A 23,170-nucleotide genomic window follows, 5' to 3' on the forward strand; every position below is an offset into this window, starting at 1 on the left:
AACTCGCAATAGAAACATAAAAAATTGGAAAGCTGTTGACTACGCCCTTTCATAAAAGATCGCCTGCACTTAAGTTTACGTAATTGTTATCCTGGCACCGAGATTTCCAATGCCCTTTTTGCGACAAAGAAAACCGCAATGTTTCCTCTTCAAGAGAAAGACTATGACGAACGCTTATTGCAGAGATGTAGATTTTTGTTATCACTGCGCTTCGTGGGGCTGTGAATTTCACCGCATGATTTCTTTTTACAGAAAGATTGCATTGAATGCATCACCGTCTACTGCTAATTATGTCGCTTAATTAAACATCTCGTTCGTCGTGTTTAGCTAACAACGGCAGACTCTTGCTCGCAGTAAGTTATCTCAGATTCGAGGAACGCACGAGTATTGCATAATCAGCAAGCAGGCATATCTATCGATGGAGTTCCATTAACTTCCAACAAGAAGTGGAAAATCAGAAGCGCTCGGCCTGTCAGCAGTCGTTCTAAATACCTCGCAGAAAAAAGAAAAGAACGTTTAACATAGAGTCCCTACAAAAAATGTATACAAACTTTTAAGTCAATTTAATTTCTGAACCGAACCAAATTACCACAGAAACTGCTGCCGCTGAGTGTCATAAAAAAAGTGAAAAGCCACAGATATGTTTGCAAGCATATGATTTTGAAATGTGTATTACTCGTTGAAGAAGCGTGCATTTCTGTGTATCTCTACAAGAAACGCGCAGGGGACTTTGGTGACAAAGGCGCCCCGCGACTGACACAATGCTACTATCAAGAACCACCAAGGAGGTGTTAAAAAATTGATATATTTTTTCAAACCTCCTTGACTATTACCGACCACGGCATCTAAACCTACAGACCTCGGTCTAAACCGCACCTAGGTTGCGCGACAAGTGCCCTTAGTGGAAGAAGTTAATGTTCGAAAACGTGCGAAAAAGACAGGTAAATCATTTTAGTTTATTGAAGGAAGGATACATTGGGAATCTTTGTATTTGTTGCAGTGAGGATATTTAGGTACCGTTTGTTGTTTTGTTGCGTGTAGTTCTTGGAGAACTGAGCCTGTGGCCGGCACGTCTGTATCGGTAGTGCAGATGCCTATACGTATACGCCGACTCGTAATATGGTGCCGTCCTGTGTTGAGCCATGTCAGCCCCAATGACGTAGTTTCCGTGAAACGAAAGTCTGTAGGAGATCTTGAGAAAAACTGTTTCTGCGGTTCTTCTTTTTTTTATTGCTTTTGAAATAGAGATTACATGTTTAGCGTTGTTATACCAACTTGTTCGCAGAAGAACAATTGCAAGATAAAAAAAAATTATTAACTTATGGGGTTTTACGTGCCAAGGCCAGCATCTGATTATGAAGCACGCCGTAGTGGGGGACTGCATATTAATTTGGACCATCTGGGGTTCTTTAACGTGCATCTAAATCTAAGTACACGGGTGCTTTCTGCATTTCGCCCCCATCGAAAGGGGGCCGCCGTGGCTGGGATTTCAAACCACGACCTCGTGCTTAGCCAACCGATCTCTCAGAACCAACGCGAACGTTTACATCGCCATGGACGGGCAAACGAGCGTAGGCGGCGACGAAGGACATACGAAGGTGTTGGCTCGGCGTGACGGAGTATGACCGACGCTCGCGTTGTAGTGCCGCTAGCAAGGTACGGCGTCGCACGCGCCAATCTCCGCACAGTATACTCCCCTTTCATCTTTTCCCCATCTTGGGTCTCATCAATATTTAACGAGAACGCAAATTTGAAACTTCTCTCTCTCAGACAGTCTGACGTCACCGTGTCAAAAAAAAAAAAAAAAAAACGGGGCGGACAAAAGGAGGAGATGCGTGCCGCCAGAGATGAAAGTGCCACGGCGGCGGCAGCAAGCGGTGAGGTTTACCCAAGACGCGTGGAGAAAGTCACGTGTCAACTTCGTTGGAGCACGGGAACAAGAAGAATCGACGATTAATCTCCCTGCGCCGCCAGCCCCGTCCGTCCGGCGTGACTCGCGTCGGCCGCGGCGGCGAGCGTTGAAAGGTGGCCCCCACTGGCGGCGGCTGGGGCCTGCACGCACGGCGTGGGCCTTAAGCGATCATTTTCCTAATGGAAGGCCGAAAAACTGCTTCTTCGCACGCCAGCCGGACGCACGGATGGACGTCCGCGCTGCGACGGCATCGGCGTGCGCTCGAAGCCGTCGCCTATACAGGCTCGCTTCTGCACGGCCACCGAATGCAGGTTCTAAAAAAGTGTGTGAAGCTTTCCTCAACTGGAAGCCATTATTTCGAGCGTCGAAACCTGTGTGGTCGTGTCTAACAAAATAATGAGAGAATGCTATATACCGTCGCAGCAGAACAAAGCGTAAACAGGGGGGGAGGGGAAGAAACCCTCCAGTGAGCTTCAAAATTTTCGTCCACGGCACCTTTATTTAACCGGTATTTTCAGTTTTAGGTTTGGCGGCGGCAGGACCTTCAAAGGCCGACTACGAAGCGATCATCAAGTGGCACTTTTAGTTTACTAGCATGGCCTAAAGGCATTTCGATTGAATTTTTGTTGTTTTTGCTTCTCGTTCCATTCCGACGTCATGTACCCCTGCAACGGTCTATTCGTTTCTTAAACGTTTTGCAATTTTTTTAAACGTACTCCACTTTTACCTCATGTGAAATGAAGTACCTGGAGGCGTGGCTGCCTGCATACCGGGCCTGCGTCCGCAAGGGTAGTGGCTTTTCGGTTACGTCTGAAGTTATTGTACATACTCAGAACGCTATCACCCTAATTCACGTATACTTAGCTTCAAGGCGTACACTACTCTGATTGGAATGACCGACAGTGCTGCGTCCGACGTCTGCGGTGGCGAAGAAAACATCGAACATTTGTTGTGCTACTGTCATCGATTTCAGTCGGAAAGACAAACATTATCTATTGCATTGCGACAACTGGATGATCGGCTGTTGTCCGTGCAGTTGCTACTTGAAGACAGTCCCCATCGCTCGTCGGCCCACAAATCTTTGAAGGCACTGTTGTCTTTTTTGAGGGCGACTGGCCTGTGTGAACCTCTTTGACTTGCTCGGGTCCTCTGCATGCGTGCGCGAGCTTACCGCGTCTTTCCCCCCTCCTCTCTCTATCTCATCTTTCTATTCCCTCTTTCCCGTTCCCCAGAGTAGGGTAGCCAACCAGACGCATTTCTGGTTAGCATCCCTGCCTTCTCTCTCTCCCTTTCTCTCCCCTATACTTAGCTGCCAGGGCACGGCCCTTGCGTCGTTTTAATTGCCTTTAAAATGTCTTACCTGTTAGCATTGTGTGAGCTGTAGCAGCTGGTCATATGACGATCAAGCGATCGTGTTGCCAGCGAAAGTACTAAAAAGTCCTCTCAAACTGATATCGCACACTACGCGTCCGCGCAGCAGCATGCGTGACTTTGCTGTGTTTGCCTGGAAACTGCGATGAAACCCGAGTGTAAAAGCGCTTGGTACATCTACTTAGATTTCCGTGCCCTTCGAAGACCTCCAGGTTATCAAAATTTAAACGGAGCTACGGCGTCTCCCAAAGCCGACGTGATGCTTTGGGACGTTAAACGCCATCAATCGATTGTGTTCGTCAAGTGTGAGTTATTGACGCGAAAACATCAAATGGCCCATTGAGCGAAAGAGCCGGCGTCTGTAGCAGCGAAAAGGCACCTAAATTCCCATTGGCTGCGACGCCACGTCACCAGCGTGCCTCGACGGAGCAGATACGGCGACACGAAGTCGCGGGGCAGTCACGTGACGTGCGCGTGCTGGTGCCGTCGTCTCGTTCTCCGTGCTTAGCTGCTGCGCGCGCCTGCTGGCCTTAGTGGCCGCTGCTGCTTCCTCGGTCTCTCGTCGCGCACGACGTCGGTGGCACGCGGCGTTGGCACCGAAGGCTGCAGCTGCTTGCTGGCTCGGACAGCACGTGCCGCTATGGTACATTACTCGCAGAGCAAAACTCGAAAGGCCGTTCAGCGGCTTTCAATTAGACACTAATGTTTTCGCATTCACAACTCATAAGAAGAACTACCCGATGATTTACTTTCTGTCTTTATATGGTAGAATCACTAGCGTGTTTACTCTAACGACATTAGGAGGATGGCCTCGCGCTTTACATTGCCTCGTTGTCGCAAAAAGCGTGCATTATTTGGTCTTCGTGGTTCAATAAAAAAAAGTTAAGAAACATGTAATTCTTGTTTTGATTGTTCGTTTGTACTCTTACTTGTTGAAAGGTAGCTAAAACCAGCTGACACCTCCATCGCAGCTCATTTGTTTGACGAAAAAGTTATTCAGTTTTTCGTTTTCTCCTGGACGAAAAAGACAAGTAAAGATAAGTTGGTCACAAATGATTTGAAAGAAATGGGAGCTTGCACCTGAGCCGCTCTTTCAGAGAATTATATGGGCTTCCTAGTTTCTATTCTTACAGTAAACGCTGTCGGCTGAAATAGTCATGAAGTCTAAAACGTGCTGGGAAATTATAAAATCGCAACACGCTTCAGACGATTCAGCGTTAAAAAAAAAGGAATTTTCGGTAGCACATCTTAAAGGAAGTAAATGAAATGTGTTGCAGCAGTATTGTCCTCAAATAATTGATTCACCCTGAACAAGTAATGTACTGCACAAATGCAACAAAAAAGGCGGAAAGAGCTTCCTATCTATCTTTCCGCCATTCGTGTTTCATTTTGCGTGCTAGGTTACTTATTAAGTAAATAAAAAGTAATAGATAAGAGGTGTAAATCAGTTCCAAACGCGCGTTGATAGTGTCGCTGCTCCACCCGGAAGTAAGCAAAGCATTCCTACTAGTTAGAGAACTGCGAAGACACGCAACGTGTGGTGAACTGTATAGCAAGCCGGCTTCCTTTCGGGAAGCTACACAGGCGAGCGCATCGTTCTATAAACAGCGCGCGGAAGGAAGCGGCTCGGTGCAAATCTCTGCGTCAACAAGCTCGAATCCGATTAAAAGAAAAACCGATTCTTTCTTCCTTTTCCTCTCTCTCTCCTTCTTCATCCACAATAAACCACCGGGGGTCTCTGGGGTTCCATTTCGCTCGTCGTAAATCTTACAAGGATTAAAGCTACAAGACCGACGAATTTTGGCGCTTCTACGCACAGGCCCGCACCCGGGCAAGAAAAAGTAAACAAAAATAAAATAGGGAAAAAAAGAGAAGAGGAGATGTGCGTGGGTGTTCGGAAGGGAGGGGGGGGGGGGGAATAGAGGGAACTGTTTCAAAGAATGCTTCACCAACACACACACTGCACGCTCACACACAAAAGGAAAAAAAAAAAAAGTGGGGGGGGGGGGGGGGGGCGCGAAGGAACTTCAACCACGAGGATCGAACAAAAACCGAGACACTTCACGAAAAAGTGAGCCGTCTAAAGTTATTTTCTGGGTGTTTTCTTGTTTTCTTGTCCTCTAATTTCTTCTACGCGCGCCCGGTCGCTCTATTGTCTTAACAGGGTTTTCCTCTCTCCTATGTGCGTGCGTGCGTGCGTGCGTGCCTTTTTTGCAGGCTTCCTGAGATAACACCGTTTTGGGGCTATAAGCCGACATGACGAGGGGGCTCCTTTTGCTCGGTTTATTTGTGTTCCCCGGTAACCTCTTTCCCTATCGGTGCTGGCGGAATATAAAGGCGCAGAGGGGTGGCGACCAACGATCTTGCAGGGGAAGCCGTGGCCCTAGCTGTACCTACGCCCGCAGCAATCCGCTTACGACGGAACAATCCGGAGCGCCGTCGTGGCTTTTCGGGTCCTCCGTGTAAGAAGCCGCCTGCAGCCAGCCAGGGGAATCTCTGCGCCAACCGTCGCTGGCTTGAAGCGGGCGGGTCTCCCTTCTGGAAGTGTTGCAGCTTGGCTTTGGCCACTGTATATCTGCCCTTCCTTCCTAAAGCTTTGTTTGTCCGTGAGGTGGAATTCGTTTCACTTCTTTTCCGCCTATCTATGGGACCGCAGCCATGTGCCTTCGCGTCCGCAGCAATAGCGGCGAACGCGCGCAGAAGCGTCGGGGATCCCGTTCGGTCCGACGTAAACCTGAAACTTCGAGCCACTCCTGTAGCGTCACGGCGCTAAGTTGGAAAGGTGAGAAGCGTTGAAGGATGCGTCGTCGAGCACAGTCAGACAAAATCCGGCGTGAAACGGCCGAGAAAGTAACAGAGGAAGAGGGTAACAGTATCGTTCCACGGTATTACGGGCAAACTTGGAGGACGGGAGGACGTTACCGCAGAAAATTGCTTTTGTTTCTTTTTGTTTTTTTTTTTGTTTTTTGGATTGTTTGCAAACGCGGCTGTTTGAAGCAGATGGCAGAGCAGCTTGCGTTTGTCATGTAATAGCTGCGGCGTGGCGCGAGATTAAGCAGCAATGGATGAAGCTCGGAGTATCAGTGGCCGGCACACGGGGTCGCTCGGACCTTTCATTCTTCAGTGCCACCCCACCCCCTCTACCTTTTCACTACATCCAACCAGCCCTCCCGTCAGCTGCCCACGATGCCTAGCCCTTACAGTTTCCGTCATTCCTTTCTTGTTGTACGGCGCTGCGGCCACCACAGCCGTCGTATCGAGAATAAAAGGATTCGCTCTCGAGACTCAATCCGAGGAATCCGTTGTTTTTTTCTCTCTCTTTTTTTCTTTCTGGCTCCCAATATTTCATCGTCCATTGCATCACCATTTGTTTCGAGATGAACCGGTGACGGCGGATGGATGCTTGTGTTCCGGAAAATGGAGGCAGCGGAGGAAGCACTCCTGAGAAGTGCTGCGGCAAGAGCTTAGCTCTTCGTAACGCATTCCCGGCTTGTCGAAGGGCAGAGATTTTTCTCTTTTTTTTTTCGTTTGTCTCGGTTACCATTTCGTGAAGGATGCTGAGCTCTTCTCTTATCTCGGCTCGAACATCCGGGTGAAATCCTCAGCATTCGAAGACGCATCCACTCTAGCTGAAAGAACAAAGTTTTTGTAACCCGGAGTGTAGGCTCGCGAAGAGCAGACGCAACTCGGTTCATCCTACTCGCCTCAGTAACGTCTAAGACGTGTTCCGGAGAAGAAAGCACCGCTTTGTTCTTAGAACTTGTTTCTCATTGGAGTGGTTTCCCGCGCAATAGCACTACGTAATGCGAGAAAGTGCTGACTAAAAAACGAAGGCAGATTTTCTTCGTGGTTGAAGTGGTTTAGCATTGCAACATCGGATTGGATGGTTACACCATATTGAGGAGATGAGTGAAAAGCGTGTTATTTGCGTATTTTCTGCTTTTCTTCGTCGCTCATAGGTATCAGAGTAGCATACCCGTGTAGCGACTGAATCAATGCGCGAGTAAAGGCAAATGTGTGGTAGTGCAGATTTCCACTGGTGACAAAGTAATAGACCTACCACATCGCAAAGTGTCATCTAAGTACACTGTAGGCAGTTGAAGCCGCATTTAATAACGTGACAGAAGGCCGATCATAGAAACGGGCATCTGGAATGGGCGTTTGAAGACTCGACATAACTATCGTATGTCGAGTCACCATGTGTGCCGCATAATAGACACACATAGTTTTCTATACAAGCGTCTTTGATACAGATTCAGCAACCCCCCGTGGTTGCTCAGTGGCTATGGTGTTGGGCTGCTGAGCGCGAGGTCGCGGGATCGAATCCCGGCCACGGCGGCCGCATTTTGATGGGGGCGAAATTCGAAAACACCCGTTTACTTAGATTTAGGTGCACGTTAAAGAACCACAGGTGGTACAAAATTCCGGAGTCCCCCCGTACGGCGTACGTGCCTCATAATCAGATCGTGGTTTTGGCACGTAAAACCACATAACTTTTAAAAATTTTCAGATTCAGCACGACTGCGCATATTTTGTTTCCAGTCAAGCCTTATGTAATCGTTTTACTCTTTACAGCGGCTGCAGGTACAATCGCGGCATTGTGAAGATGCAGTCAGCAGTAATTGATTTCGCGTCATGAAACGAGCAAAAATAATAATTTGTTTTTGTAAGCTTGCTGTTGTCCCGTGCCGTACATAGATGTTGTCTCAAAAGAAGGAATCTCCTACCTAACCACACAGCTTGCTAAACGTACAATATTACCGGAAGCCACAGCAAACATGGTCTGTCAGAACATGATTAACGGCTGTGCCTTGGGAGCGTCAAAAGCAAGAGCGTGCGTCATCGGCTGTTTTCTGCCAGGCGCCTTCTGCTGAATTGTGTGGCAATAAAGAAGAAAAGCCAGAGGCTCAATATAAGTCAATAAGTCAATATCATTTAGCAGATTGACGAGGCTTCGTAGCGGTGCCAACCAGACTTCCTGGGCAAACACGGAAGGCTGCAACCGGTAGCTGTTCTCCGCTTTTGACGACAGATAGCGATAGTGTGGTGTACACTGCCTGACGCACAGAAAAAAGAAGCTAATGGAACCAGCGCAATCACGTGCGATAATAAGCCAGGGTTATAAAAGGAAACAATGTTTTCGAAGCAAGATGCCCGTCACACAAGAAAACGCTATCCCAGAATGAATCGACGCAAAGTTCTGTCTTATCGAGGATAATCGTTTGGGCAATCAATTCTTCCTTATTGAGGAGTCCTTCGGATTTGTCTACGCGGTACCGGCCATCACTTTGGAAATAACGATAATGCAACTACGTCGGCTAAACACGAAAATTTGTTCTTGCAGCAGAGCAACATATTGTGAATGTTTGCTGCCACCAATGCCACCAAATAAATACGCAAATAGTTCACTGGCTTCTCCTGGCGTTTTCGTGTCGTGAAGATTAATAGGGCTTAAGAATTAGCACAATTTTAAAATATTTTAATTGTAATTGTGTCCACGCGCAACTAACCAGTACGACTACTCGGACTGATGAAAGCAGCTCCAAAGGTGGCTTGCTACAAACCTTATTTCCTAGCAATGTCTTATGACCGTATGTAGGAGACGTGCTAAAGGCTTGAATGGAGACTGTTGAACAGGTCATTCGGAGCCCTCGTAACGTTTTCCAACACTGATATCAAGGCTTGCTGAGGTCTAGCGGTTAACTTTTGCCCAAATTATTTCAGTCCAGTTCCGTGACAAGAGTTCTGCTCCCATGCATATTTAACACCCTTGACCAGAAGACATACACATTATCAGCACTAACACATTTTTTTTGCCAATACTGATGCCCCTTATAAGTTACCATTAGTTCCTAAAAATAGTCTTACTGATGGAACCTTACTTACCACATTTAGAATACGCCTTTTTTTTTTTCTGTATCTTACATATATTGTTCCTGCTGGCGATATTGTGTTTTAGTTAGGTTTTGTACTTTGTAAAATAATGTGTCTGTTTTACTAGGACTCCGTAGTGGTCTACAGTATAAAATAAATAAATAAATAAATAAATAAATAAATAAATAAATAAATAAATAAATAAATAAATAAATAAATAAATAAATAAATAAATAAATAAATAAATAAAGAAAAGTGAACGGTAACGGCAATATCTGATCCAGTATAAACTACAGAAGCAATACAAAACTACGCTATGCTTTCTGTCAAACAAAATATTTCATCGCTAAACTTACGCACAACTACAACAAAGATAGTGCTCCAATGGCCACCATATCTTCGAGAAAAAGAATTAAAAAAAGGTAAAAAGACGTCGCTGCTTCCATCGACAAATCAGCGACAGTTCGACAAATAAATTTCCCCATACTTTTCCCTCCGTCTCTCCTTCTGTGTTCCCACTTTTACTCTTCACCCAATAGGTCACAATGCTGTCTGCGTCAATATCTCGTTAATTATTTCCAGAGAGACACTCTCTACGTGACCTTTGCCTTTTGCGACAGATGCAGAAATAAGTGAACAATACGTAAAAAAAAAAAATACAAAACGCATCTCGTCGCCGAGTTGTTCGCGCTTACAGCCGCGAAAGACTTGTCAAAAATGCAGAAACACAAACTTCGAGAGCCGTAAAGACCCGTCCGTATTCGTACGGGGCAGTGAACAAGCAACAGACCCCAACAGAAGCCGCGGCGTGTCTGTGCCACGATTGTGCCGATGTCGTCGAGAGTCAGGGCGGCATCGACGGCACAGCGACGCTGGACTGAGGCACACGCCGAAGCGGTCACGTAACCGGTGGACGCGCGAGGGAGCGGACCGGACCGTTCGTCACGCCGCATTAGTCCAGCTCGCCTCACGTGCCCGCCTGCCCGCCTTTGTCTCTGCCGCTTGTTTTCTTTTGTGTGCCTTCGTACTCCTCCTCCTGCTCGGAGCCGCTGTCTCTCACGTTCGCGTCCGCTATCCCAACCGGCGCATGCGCACGGAAATCGCTGGTCTCTCCCCATACCCTGGTACGGCGGTTGCTGCCGCTACTATACAACTGGGCTGGATATCAGATGCGAATCTCTCGTTCGACTCTTGGCGGGGCGCGAGGTGATTCGAGCTGCCCGAGACAAGGCAGGCCGGAACCCTCTCCATTGCGCATCGTCGTATACGGTCGGCCATTTTACGGCCGTGCACCTCGCGCCGTGATTTAGCAAAGTGAAACTGATTTACCTTTTTTTATATAAATATTTCTTTATATACAGTAAGCTAAACTGAAAGAGTGCCGGAAGCTCACTATAAAATAAGAGCAGTATATAGTTTTATACACCGAAGGGGTGCAGAGGTCGGTTAGCCCCACATTGCGACTGAGTTCTTGCTGAGCAAGAACTAATCTTCAATCGGGTAGGCGTAGTGTCCTTTACAAAAAAAAAAAAAAAAAAAAAGCCATTTCTAACCACCTTCAACCTCTCTTTGCGTGTGCTTGGTTTTTGTGTATGTTTACGCGAATAATAGTAATAATAATTGCTAAGAACAACACGGCCAGTATACAGTAACAATTCCATACACTGACATTCATTTTCGCCAATCTTCATTGGTGCGCCCATGTTATCACCGAGATCGACGGGCCGTGGATGGTGGATGATAAGAAAATAAATGGTATTGAGAAGAAGGAATCCTTACACTATGCCGGTGCAGGCATAAAGTGCGAGAAATTGCGAAACTGACGCAGTGGCATTATTTACGCTCGGATTTGAAATAGCTGGTGATAATGATGACGATGATGATGATATAGCGCCTCCATATCTCGAGTTAGAAAGCGATTCTCGATTCTTGAATTGTCAAAGAATGTTCAAGTTCACTTGTTGTATAAAACGCATCGAATTGTCTAAGAATGTGCATTGTACATTTTACAAGTGAGGAATGAATCCATTGTAGTACTTTTACTGAGGTCGCGCGTCTTGTTTCCGTCCTAAGCTATACACCCACGCTTGCAGGGCTCCGCTGTTTCATCAGATTTCCCAAGCGTGGAACTGGCTAATTTTTAACAGCGAAGCTGTTTAAGCCAGCCGTAATTTGTGGTGCGTGCCAAGAAACTGCCGCGCCGTAGCCATGGCAACCCAGAGAAGGAGAAGGAGACCGCGTGCATGCGCACGCGGTCTCCTCCTCGCCAGCTTCCTGCCTTCCTGACCCCCACCTCTCTTCTCTCCACGGCGCGCTGAGCCATGAGAAAAAAAAAAAAAAGCGAAAGCTTGCACTAGGCCACGCAAAGCTGAAGACACAGCGAAGCTGGCCGATTGATATCGAGCGGCTAGCCTCCAAAGCGCTCGGCGTCGGCAAGCAGCAGCGTTCTTGGCACTGTGCCAACCTTGGTTAGCCTGCCTGCGTTTGTGGCATGCCAGGAGCGCTGTCGCTCGTAGGCGCCGACGCGTCCAGCGCTAGTCACGCGAAATGCCGCTGAAGGGAAGGTATCTCCGAAAATGATCGCTCTTGAATACCTTCCTACATGCGTAGTTAAGTTAAACCAAGTTAAGACCTAGCAGCAACCAAGTTAATACCTAGCAGTAGCAGCCAGTAAGTTTCGCTGTGCCTAAGCATTGCGCTACCCAGTGCAAACGTGCCTTTTTTTTTTTATGGAGTGTTAGAGAAACCGAGTGGTGGCGTGGAGTAGAGGTAGAACACCCGACTTCAAATCTGAAGGTCGTAAGTTCGAATCCTGCTCCATTCCACTACATTTTCAGGCAGGGAGTGGTGCCTGACACCGGCAAAGAAAAAAAAATACAGATTGCCGAGAGCTAGTGGGGCTATACTAGTTCAGGTGCAACCAAACTAGGCAGGCCCACTAAGCTTCATCAAAGTCACTCCCTCACCAGAACAGGAATTGGCCTCCCTGGTGCAGTATTCGGCCACTACCTCCCTCATGACTCCGACAATTAACCCATGGCCCTCAGTTCCCAGTGGCTGCGGAGCACCTGACCAAGGCGGCGGTCAGACCTGCTACGCGGCACAGGGTGCTAAGAATCTCTGGCTCCGGACATACCGCCACTGGAAACTGAACCTGGCAACGTTCAATACGCGCACCCTCTCGAGTGAGGCTAGCTTAGCAGGACTATTTGAAGAATTATCAGGCATTTCCTGGGATATTATTGGCCTTAGTGAGGTTAGAACAACTGGTGAGGCTTACACAGTACTGACTAACGGCCACGTCCTCTGCTACAGAGGTCTTCCAGATAAGAAAGAATCCGGGGTAGGATTTCTAGTGCATAACAACGTAGCGGGCAACATTGATGAATTCTACAGCATTAATGAAAGGGTAGCAGTCGTCGTAATAAAGCTGAATAGGAAGTACAAAATGAAGGTAGTACAAGCCTATGCCCCAACCTCTAGTCACGATGATGAAGAAATAGAACAGTTTTATGAAGATGTTGAACTAGCAATGAGAAAGGTGCAAACTCAGTATACTTTAGTCATGGGCGACTTCAATGCAAAAGTGGGGAAAAAGCAGGTTGGTGAGCAAGCCATTGGCAACTACGGCATCGATTCTAGGAATGCAAGAGGAGAGATGTTAGTAGAATTCGCGGAAAGGAATAGGATCCGAATAATGAATACCTTCTTCAGGAAGCGCAGCAATAGGAAGTGGACCTGGAAAAGCCCTAATGGAGAAACAAGGAATGAAATAGAATTCATACTCTCTGCCGATCCAAGCATAGTGCAGGATGTAGAAGTGTTAGGTAAGGTTAGGTGCAGTGACCATAGGTTAGTGAGGTCTAGGATTTCTCTCAATTTGAAGAGAGAGAGAGTGAAATTAGTCAAGAGGAAACAGGCCAACCTAGAGGCAGTAAGGGTAAAAGCAGACCAATTCAGGCTGGTGCTCGCAAACAAATATGCAGCTTTAGAACAGGAAGATGAAGATAACATAGAGCTAATGAATGAAACCGTAACTAGGCTGATCTCAGAAGCAGCAATTGAAGTGGGAGGTAAGGCACCAAAGCAACCTGTAGGGAAGCTCTCCCAAGAAACAAAGGACCTAATAAAGAAACGACAAAACATGAAAGTGTCCAACTCAAGAGATCAGATAGAATTCGCTGAACTGTCAAAACTGATCAACAAGAATAAAGTAAGGGATATTCGAAATTATAACGTGGGAAAAATTGAGGAAGCCGTAAAATATGGACGCAGCATGAAATCAGTAAGAAGAAAACTAGGCATAGGACAAGGCAAGATGTATGCACTGAAAGATAAGCATGGTAATATCATCAGCAATTTCGATGACATAGTAAAAGCAGCAGAAGAATTCTATACTGACCTGTACAGTAGCCAAAACAGCCAAGCTTCTTCCATTTGAAATAGTGATGAACCGGATACAGAAGCTCCTTCTATAACTAGCGATGAAGTTAGAAGGGCCTTGAAAGACATGACCAGGGGAAAAGCGCCTGGAGAAGATGGAATAACAGTAGATTTAATCAAAGATGGAGGAGATATCATGCTTGAAAAGCTTGCGGCCCTTTATACGCAATGCCTCACAACTTCAAGTGTACCAGAGAGCTGGAAGAACGCCAACATTATACTTATCCATAAGAAGGGAGACGTTAAAGAATTGAAGAATTACAGACCCATTAGCTTACTTTCAGTATTGTATAAAATATTCACCAAGATAATTTCCAATAGAATCAGGACAACACTTGACTTCAGTCAACCAAGAGAACAGGCTGGCTTCAGGAAGGGATATTCTACGATGGACCATATCCATGCCATCAATCAGGTAATCGAGAAATCTGCGGAGTACAATCAACCTCTCTATATGGCTTTCATAGATTATGAAAAGGCATTCGATTCAGTAGAGATATCAGCAGTCATAGAGGCATTGCGTAATCAAGGAGTGGAGGAGGCATACGTGAATATCTTGGCGAATATCTACAAGGATTCCACAGCTACCTTGGTTCTCCACAAGAAAAGTAGAAAGATACCTATCAAGAAAGGGGTCAGGCAAGGAGACACAATCTCTCCAATGCTATTCACTGCATGCTTAGAAGAAGTATTCAAGCTCTTAGACTGGGAAGGATTAGGAGTGAGGATCGATGGCGAATATCTCAGCAACCTTCGGTTTGCAGATGACATTGTCCTATTGAGCAACAATGGAGAGGAATTACAACAAATGATTGAGGACCTTCATCGAGAAAGTGCAAGAATTGGGTTGAAGATGAATATGCAGAAGACAAAGATAATGTTCAATAGCCTGGCAAGGGAACAAGAATTCAGGATCGCCAGTCAGCCTCTAGAATCTGTAAAGGAATATGTTTATCTAGGTCAATTACTCACAGGGGACCCTGATCATGAGAAAGAAATTTACAGAAGAATAAAATTAGGTTGGAGTGCATACGGCAGGCATTGCCAAATCCTGACTGGGAGCTTACCACTGTCGTTGAAAAGAAAAGTGTACAATCATTGCATTCTACCGGTGCTAACATACGGGGCAGAAACTTGGAGGTTAACAAAGAAGCTCGAGAACAAGTTAAGGACCGCACAAAGAGCAATGGAACGAAAAATCTTAGGAGTAACGTTAAGAGACAGGAAGAGAGCGGTGTGGATCAGAGAACAAACGGGGGTAGACGATATTCTAGTTGACATTAAGCGGAAGAAATGGAGCTGGGCAGGCCATGTAATGCGTAGGATGGATAGCCGGTGGACCATTAAGGTTACAGAATGGATACCAAGAGAAGGGAAGCGCAGTCGAGGACGGCAGAAAGTCAGGTGGGATGATGAGGTTAGGAAATTCGCAGGCGCAAGTTGGAATACGCTAGCGCAAGACAGGGGTAATTGGAGATCGCAGGGAGAGGCCTTCGTCCTGCAGTGGACATAAATATAGGCTGATGATGATGAGAGAAACCGAAGAAAGGAGAAGCAGGGACGTTACCCGACGCGCGTCCGGTTTGCTCCCCTGCTCTGGAGAGAGGGGATGTAAATGCGAAAAGAGAGACCTAAGGATGTGAGACAGAGAAGAGAGAGAGAGAAATAGAAGAGATGAAAGGTAGGGAGGTTAACCAGACGCACGTCCGGTTTGCTACCCTGCACTGAGAGAAGATCGTATAGAGATGAAAACAGAGAGAGAGAGGAGATAGAGAGAGCACAGTTTCGCGAACCTTTGAAACTTTGCACCAAATCTACATACGGTCGCCAAGACGTGTCGACTTGAGGTACTGCAACAACGCATTTGTGGCTTTTTGTCCCATCAAGGCGCATGGCCATGAACCAAGGATCTTCATTTCCGAAAATGGTCTAAAACCCAGCCGGTTCAATGCTGTCCGGGGAGCTGCGCGCTCGGCGTCGAACTTGGGACAGAGACATAAGACGTGTTCAATCGTTTCTATGGTTCCACAAGAGTCGCACATGGGCGTATCCCCCACTCCAATGCGGAACGAGTACGCCTTTGTAAATGCCACCCCGAGCCAGAAGCGGCAGAATATTGTCGCCTCAGAGCGGGAACCTTTTGATGGCACTTGTAGCTTTAAGGATGGGTCAAGTCTTTGAAGATGATACTTCGGGAGTTTGGAAGAAGTCCAATATTTCTGTGTCATAGCTTTAGCCACGATATGAAGCTTTCTTGCAGCGTCGGACCTGGATAAGGGGATTGGAACTGGTCGGGCTTCCAGATGGGCAACCGGGCGGCTACGTCGGCGAGGTCACCAGCAATGCTGATATGTGGTTACCACTGAAATATATTTTCATGCCCTTTAGCGATAGCTTGATGGTGGTCTTCTCTAACAAAAAAACATGCGTTGCATCTGCATCTGCATTTTTTTACGCATAAGGGTGTGTGAGAGAGAGAGAGAGCAAGGAGAGGAAAGGCAGGGAGGTCAACCGGACGAGCGTCCAGTTTGCTACCCTACACTGGGGGTAAGGGAAAGGGGGAATAGAAAGAGGAAAAGAGGGAGACAGTGAGCCCTGAGTGCACGTGGATGATGCGCAGGGACACTATAAACGGTCTCTTAAATCAGTGCACTTCAAGTACTGTACTAGTGCACGAATCGCTTTTTGTGCCAGTGGCGGGTGAAGCCATGGTCCGAGTATATTTGACTCAGAGTAAGGTCTCGAGTCCAGTCGGTTTAAAGTTATCCTGAGAGAGAGGCGTTGCAGATCGTACCGAGGACAGGTACACAATAGGTGCTCGATGGTTTCCTCGCGCCTACAGAAGTCGCACATCGGGCTCTCGGCCATTCCCGTACGATGGCAGTAACCGTGAATTATGATAAAGGGTAGGTCATGATGACAGGTAACGTTGTAGCTACCTTTCGATGGACCTAAATGCTGGAGTTTCTATTTCAAAGGTCTGAATCGGTTGTTTTAAACTTTGCGGAACGTACTAAATATAGCAGAGAAAGACAGAAATCATTACGTGTCCTAATTCTAGTTCGCATTATGGCGGATGAGATCACAAAGGAACACAGTGGCCCTAAACATCGCCGTTAATCATTTTCAATATAGTTTAGTTCCTCTGGTGTTCACGTGTGTGGTCAGTTAGTTGTCAGTTGTCACATTGAGTAATGACTTTTACTCTAAGAAAAGTAGGAAGCAGTTACTACTGCGAGAAATAAATGCCTCCAAGCTAAACGTGGGGTAAAACAAAATACTTGTACAAGCGAACAGTTATACGCGACAGCTAAAATACACCGTCAGACTGGCATCTCCGTCGTTGACAGCAAGGCACGTTTTGCCTTTTATAATTCAAACAATACTGCAAACATGCGTTGCATCTGCATCTGCATTTCTTGCGCATTCTTCTTTACCTATTTTTTTTCTAACCGCCAAGGAAGCAAGCAAGCTTTCCGGGTGCAATCAGTGGATTGTTTGCGAAGTGGTGTGTGCTCTTTCCTCAGGGCGCGTCTTGTGTGTTTTACAGCTCGGTTTTTACTGCTTTCTGAGTATTTGTTGTAGTAGAGAACATCTGTTTAGGCACCGTTCTTGAAAGCCTCTAGGCTGTGTGCTTACATATATTTTGTCTCCTTTCTTTCCCCCAGATCACGAAGTTCTTCCGGAGTTTGCTGAGCCAGTGCCAAACGTGACAGCCATCGTAGGCCGCAGTGTGAAGCTTCCCTGTGTGGTCAATAACTTGGGCCACTACCGGGTGAGTGTCCTCCTCGGTGTCAAAAAAACAACTGTCTCTCATCCTGTTATTTTCTCACTCCGTCTCCAAACGCAATAATGTGTGAGCGGCATCTTCGTCGCTTATCGTGACCATGATAACCTATACGCTTGTTCGTCAACTCGTAATTTCAAAAGAATTATGTTTAATGCAGATTTTTTTTTTTTTTGCAAGAAGGGCTAAATCTTACACGGAAAACCCCGTAAGCTAATTCAAGCAACGGGGGCATGACATTTCTCGGTAAAACACCGTTGTTTGTAGTTGCTAATAATCACGAAAGTGTTTAGGTGAATACACAGCTCTTACAAAGAAAGAAACCAGAAGAAAAAGTTCCACAAACATCGTCGAACCCACGATTGACGTCACTGCGCCACAAACGCATTTGGCTAGCCTTATATATCTTAACTCCTCCGTGACCTGCTCGGGGCGGTGCTACGAGCAGAAAAGAGAATTGGTGCACAGTGAACGCTTCGGTGTCTTACGACGCCTTAATCGAAGGGACGTTCAAGAAGCATGCTTGCTACCCACAAGCGTGGCCTGGCCAGCTGAAGTTGATTCGCGGAGCTTTCCTTCATGCACGTGCTTTGTCTGCGCGTTGTATTAGTGTGTGTCCTTTTTCCTTCATGCACGCGGACGGTTGCTCATGGTAATTTGCGTCAGAGCGTGGGTGCGACGCCACAAAACACCAATAGAACGCAATAAACATTACCATGGGAAGACACGTACTGAACGCCTGATCAACCACATCGGAACGCCATACGTACTGAACGCCTGAGCCGTTGTTTGCAGTTGCTTGGAGATACTCAGATTATTTTTTTGCATTCCGCCTAATTACATAATTAGTCTTAAATAATTATTAAACTTCTCAAATATTATAATTACATTAAAAGTGTCAATGAGGACATTGTAGAGCAGCATGAAAAACTCCCGATACAGCTTCCTGTTACTCGATACGTGCTGCATAAAAGTTTTTCCGAGCATGAAAGAAGCCCGCGAATACACGCAAAATTGCCGCGCGACTGGCCGCTCGAGGCACTTTGCGTGTATTCTCGGGCTTCTTTCACGCTCGGAAAAACACTTTTATGCAGCACGTATCGAGCAACAGAAAGCTGTATCGGGTGTTTTTCATGTTGCTCTACAATTTTCTCCTTGACACATTTCGTCTAATTATAATATTTGAGAAGTTGATAAATTAATTAAGACTAATGTAATTACGTGAAATGTAAAAAAATGATGTGAGTATCTCTAAGCGATGGCAAACAACATTACCTTGATTCTGTCCAGCTACGTGGCATTTGCATATCTTTAAACCTTGGTGCATGATAGTTTGGACACCGTGTATATGAGTACTCCAAAATTCGAGTACTAGTGCACACTGTAGTATCCTCACCAATCTAGCCTATCTAAAACCCTTGATAGCGTTCAGAACCATGCAGCTAGGTTCATTTTTTCAGATTTTTCTTATCATTAATTCCAGCGTCACCCTACTCACAGCACGTGCTAACTTTTCCAACTTGGAATCTAGACGTAAAATATTCCGCGTTTGCCTTATTTATAAATTCTATCATTCTCAGGTCGGTCATTACGTCATCACTCCTAGCCACCGATCATATTTTCCTGCAAGCCACAGCAAAGCTGCTTATCCTCCCATCTCCGATTCTTCACACAAACTGCGAAGAATTGGAATGTCCTCGCTCTTGACATTGGGTTGCCCGGTCAAGCCGCCACCTTCGAAAAGTGTATTGAAGAATGTTTGCTGTCGTAAAAGTCCTAACAATCATGTATTACCCCTTAAGTGGGAGACTTGAGGTAAAGGTAGTTAAATTAGGTTAATTTAAATAATAATCCTTTCTAAATCTAGTGTTGTTTATATAAAAAGACGTCAGCCAACCTTAACGGCGAAAATAGTTTAAGCAAAAGTGACCGACTACTAATAAACAGCATCAATAACGAAAAGCTTCACAGAACGCCAGTGGGTTAATCAGCGTATATAACTGAAATACAGGAAATGGCTGGAGAGGTTCTTGTTACAGGGTGAACTCAGCATTAACTAACAAGCTGCGATGTGACATTGAAAAGTGTAGCTTCATTCGCAGAAAAAAAAGAAGAAAAACGTAACAAAACATTGTACTCTACACAAGAGATCGTTTAACTATCATAAGCATTCCTTTTTTTTTCTCCACTGTTTTTTTTTCCTAGTTCCGATGGATACTTAGACTCGGTTAATATCGCTGGGAAAATGTAGCAATCCTATTACAACACCTTTCCTTCTCTGTCTCCTGAAAGAGATAAAACGAAATAATGTCAAAGGCAGGGAGGCTAACCAGATGAGAATATCCTCTTTGCTACCTTAGATTGGGAAAGCTACGCATTTACCCAAATAGAATGAGTGCAATGCAGTGCGATACAATGAGCGCAGTGTGGAGGAATGTCCCACATAAGTTACAATAGAGAGAGAGAGAGAGAGAGAGAGAACGAGAGAGGAAAGGCAGGGAGGTCAATTATAGGGAGCTTCCGGTTTGCTAAGTTACAATAATTTTGTGTACAAGAGATGGGTATCACAAAAATGGCTCAAAACAGAAGGTGGTCTGCTTCCTTCGAACAGCTTGGCCTGTGCGAAGGACTGCAACACATCAGCGCGACATTTTTTTTATACGAAAGTGTCAAATAGCCTATTGAGCGAAAAAGCCAGCGTCCGTCGTCTGTAGGTGCGAAACGGAACATAATTTCCCATTGGCTGCGACGCCATGTAACGAGCGCACCTGGACGGCGCAGAGCAGGCGAAAGGGAACACCTTCTGCGCCCTTATATCGCCAGGTGTTGCGTGAGGGTAGATCGCATCGCCGCGACGCCACGTCATCCTTACTCTCGCTCTCGGAAGCCGGCGCGCTCCATATATCTCTCTCATCCCCACTGGGCTTAACTGCTGCGCGTGCCTGTCGGCCTTGGTGGCCGCCGCCGCTGCTTCTTCGGTGTCTCTTCGCGCATGATGTCGGTGGCATGCGGCGTTGGAACCGCAGGCGGCTGCTGCTGTTTGCTGGCTCGGGCAGCACATACCACTGTGATACAATACTGGCAGAGCACAACTCAAAGGACCGCTCAGCGGCGTTCTATTAGACATTAATGCTTTCGTATTCACTACTCATAAGAAGTGTCTAGGTGTACTCTGATGTTTTTTTTTTTTCTCGCAGTGTATTTTCTCTCTTCCTTTCGCTGTTCTCGTGCTTCGTCATTGGTCCTAGCAGTGCTCGGCCTCCGTTATCACCAGGATGTAGCAGTCGTGAGTGGTGAATGATAAGAAATCATCATCATCATCAACCTATATATTATGTCCACTGCAGGACGACGGCCTCTCCCTGTGATCTCCAATTACCCCTACGTTAAATTTTATTTAACACGCATGCTCCGAGTTAAGAAATAAACATGATAAGAAATAAACAGAATTAAATGAAAGCAGTCTTTACATGGCTACATTGTACTGTGCTCAATCTTGAAAAATAACTTTCATTCTGGTTGACTGCCCCGAGTTATCATTTTTTGCATATTTCTCCCATTTATTTCAAGTATAACTATCAGTATACACTGACTTTCATCGCTGCATGGCCGTCTGGAAAGCCAAATTTTGCTTTTGAGCCGGTGTGATAACTTTACTATAGGTTCATTTCAGAGGTTAACGTAGTGGTGCTGAGATTCTTTAGTCATTCCTATCTTGTGTACGCAAAACGATTCTAAGTCCTGTGGAACATTTTGACCGTTGAGAGTCCCATAGACTATGCAAGAGACGGATTCCATTATCTTTTGATTTGGCGAAATATATATAAGGGCTAACTATAAATCATATTAAAGTATCTCTACGTAACTTGTTTTCTATACATACAATTCGACTGCGCCAAAGTCAAGAGTAGTATTATGCTACCCACTATCTCATTTGAATTTTCATTACTACGCACCCCTTGAACATTCTCCAGTATCTGATGTCACGCATCACGCAAGAGTGACGGACTGTGACTGACGATGTGTGTGCTGTGTACGTTATGTGCTCTCTCTCTCTCTCTCCTCCCCATCTTTCATTCCCCCTCACCCCGCTCCCATGTGTAGGGTAGCAAACCGGTTGTCCTGAACTGGTTAACCTCCCTGCCTTTCCTTCTCCACTCTTTCCTTCCTTCCTTCCTTCTCCAGTATCTGACCTTTGAACCTAAAGGAACTTATTGTTTACTATTTGACTTGAAACCCTCGAAAAAGCGTTATTCACAGTGTTCGAAAATTTTGCTACTGAGAGCACAATACAGCCTATCTATTAGTATCCGAGGTATCGATCGGAGTGGTGACACTTGTCAAAAGTGCTTGTCAAAATGAAATGTATTTCTGTGAGTGATTTTGCTCAGCAGTACGAGTAACTTGCACATTCATTTTATTTTCACATGATAACTGCTTTATCAGCTATGAATGCTAGCGTATTACCTCCATATCACCCATGATGATAATTTGTAATTACATATATCACTCATGACACAGAGCTCCGTGTATTCGGCAGCGACACTTGTGGACCGAGTAACTGCTATTAAAGCTTCAAGAGTTAAGTATTGCGTCATACCGAAGGAGGTAATCCGTGTTGCCTCATGGTTAATTGACCTCATGGGTGACTTTCAATCACCTGCGAGACGTCGCACGCTGCGTTAAACTTTATTTAACACGCATGCCCCGATTATCGACCTACACCACTTGCAACGGCTTACTTCCATTCACCCAGCTGCTTTCAATGTAGAAATTTGCGTGGTCCGCTACGCACCACAAGGGTAAAAGCGCAGACCCATGCGAAACGGCGCATTACGGGCAGGCTTCTGCTCCGCGCAAATATCAACGCGCGCGTAATCTGGCAAAAAAAAAAAAGAATGAGAAATTTGTGCCGAGCAACGCGAATGGTTGCGTCACAGCATATCGTAACGCAGGCATCGTCGATAACGAAAAGAAAAAAAAAGCGTGAAGCTCGGAGGTTGAACCACAGTTACTTTGCATGCTCCCCGGTGCACCGTCATGGTGGAAGCACAAAGGGTCTCTAGGGTCCTCGCGGGCAAATGCTAATGCTGACAGCATGCATCTCGCGAGCGGCTGACCTTTAAATGCGTAATATCATAGACCTTGGAGAGAACGCGAACGTGCCCGTCAAAGCGCGAAGGTATTGCTTCAGCTATAGCGTCTTTAATTCTCAAGCATTCGTAAGCATCGTCTGTCCCTTTGAGACGCCGCAAGAGCCGGGCCTGTCCTCTCCAAGCAGCCCTGGACAGCGGCGAATGAGAGAAAGTAAGAAGGTAATAAACGCGCAGTTAGAAGAGATATGGCGGGAGATTCGGAAAAAAAAAAGCAGAAATCGCAATGTCACCGGGAACGGTGTACTACAGCGGGGACGCGTGGCAGCTTGTCCGATCGCTTCCGACTCATCACGCTTGACTGATTCTAGCGCGGCCCAATTCCAAGCATGAGCCCATTTGCCGTAAAGATTATGTACCCCTTTCCTCGGGCCGCTCAATGTAATAAGGACTCTCTGATCCCACGCTCTGTATCGAAAACAATACTTTGGCGCGTCGATTACATACCTCAAACGAACCACAATAACAAGATCCGGGGTGCCATTAAAATAAAGAACAATAATAGAGAGAGAGAAAGAGAGAGAGAGCCAAAGAGGCATCTCCGTGAGATAGAGAATCTGCAGCGAGCGAGATTACTAATCAGGCTCGACTTTCCGGCGCTTTACTGCGTTCGCGTCCCCGCTTCTTCTG

General features: G+C 46.1%; 1 protein-coding gene across 1 annotated transcript in view; it reads left to right on the forward strand.

Moving 5' to 3' along the window:
• LOC119442588 (lachesin) overlaps positions 1–23,170 on the forward strand; it is an 89,853-nt gene that overhangs the window by 30,411 nt on the left and 36,272 nt on the right. The window contains exon 3 of the mRNA XM_049662247.1: positions 17,269–17,375. Coding sequence (XP_049518204.1) covers positions 17,269–17,375 — 107 coding nt within the window. The remainder of the gene's footprint in view (positions 1–17,268; positions 17,376–23,170) is intronic.

The sequence above is a fragment of the Dermacentor silvarum genome, chromosome 2, assembly GCF_013339745.2.
Source record: "Dermacentor silvarum isolate Dsil-2018 chromosome 2, BIME_Dsil_1.4, whole genome shotgun sequence".
In the NCBI taxonomy this organism is placed as follows: Eukaryota; Metazoa; Arthropoda; class Arachnida; order Ixodida; family Ixodidae; genus Dermacentor; species Dermacentor silvarum.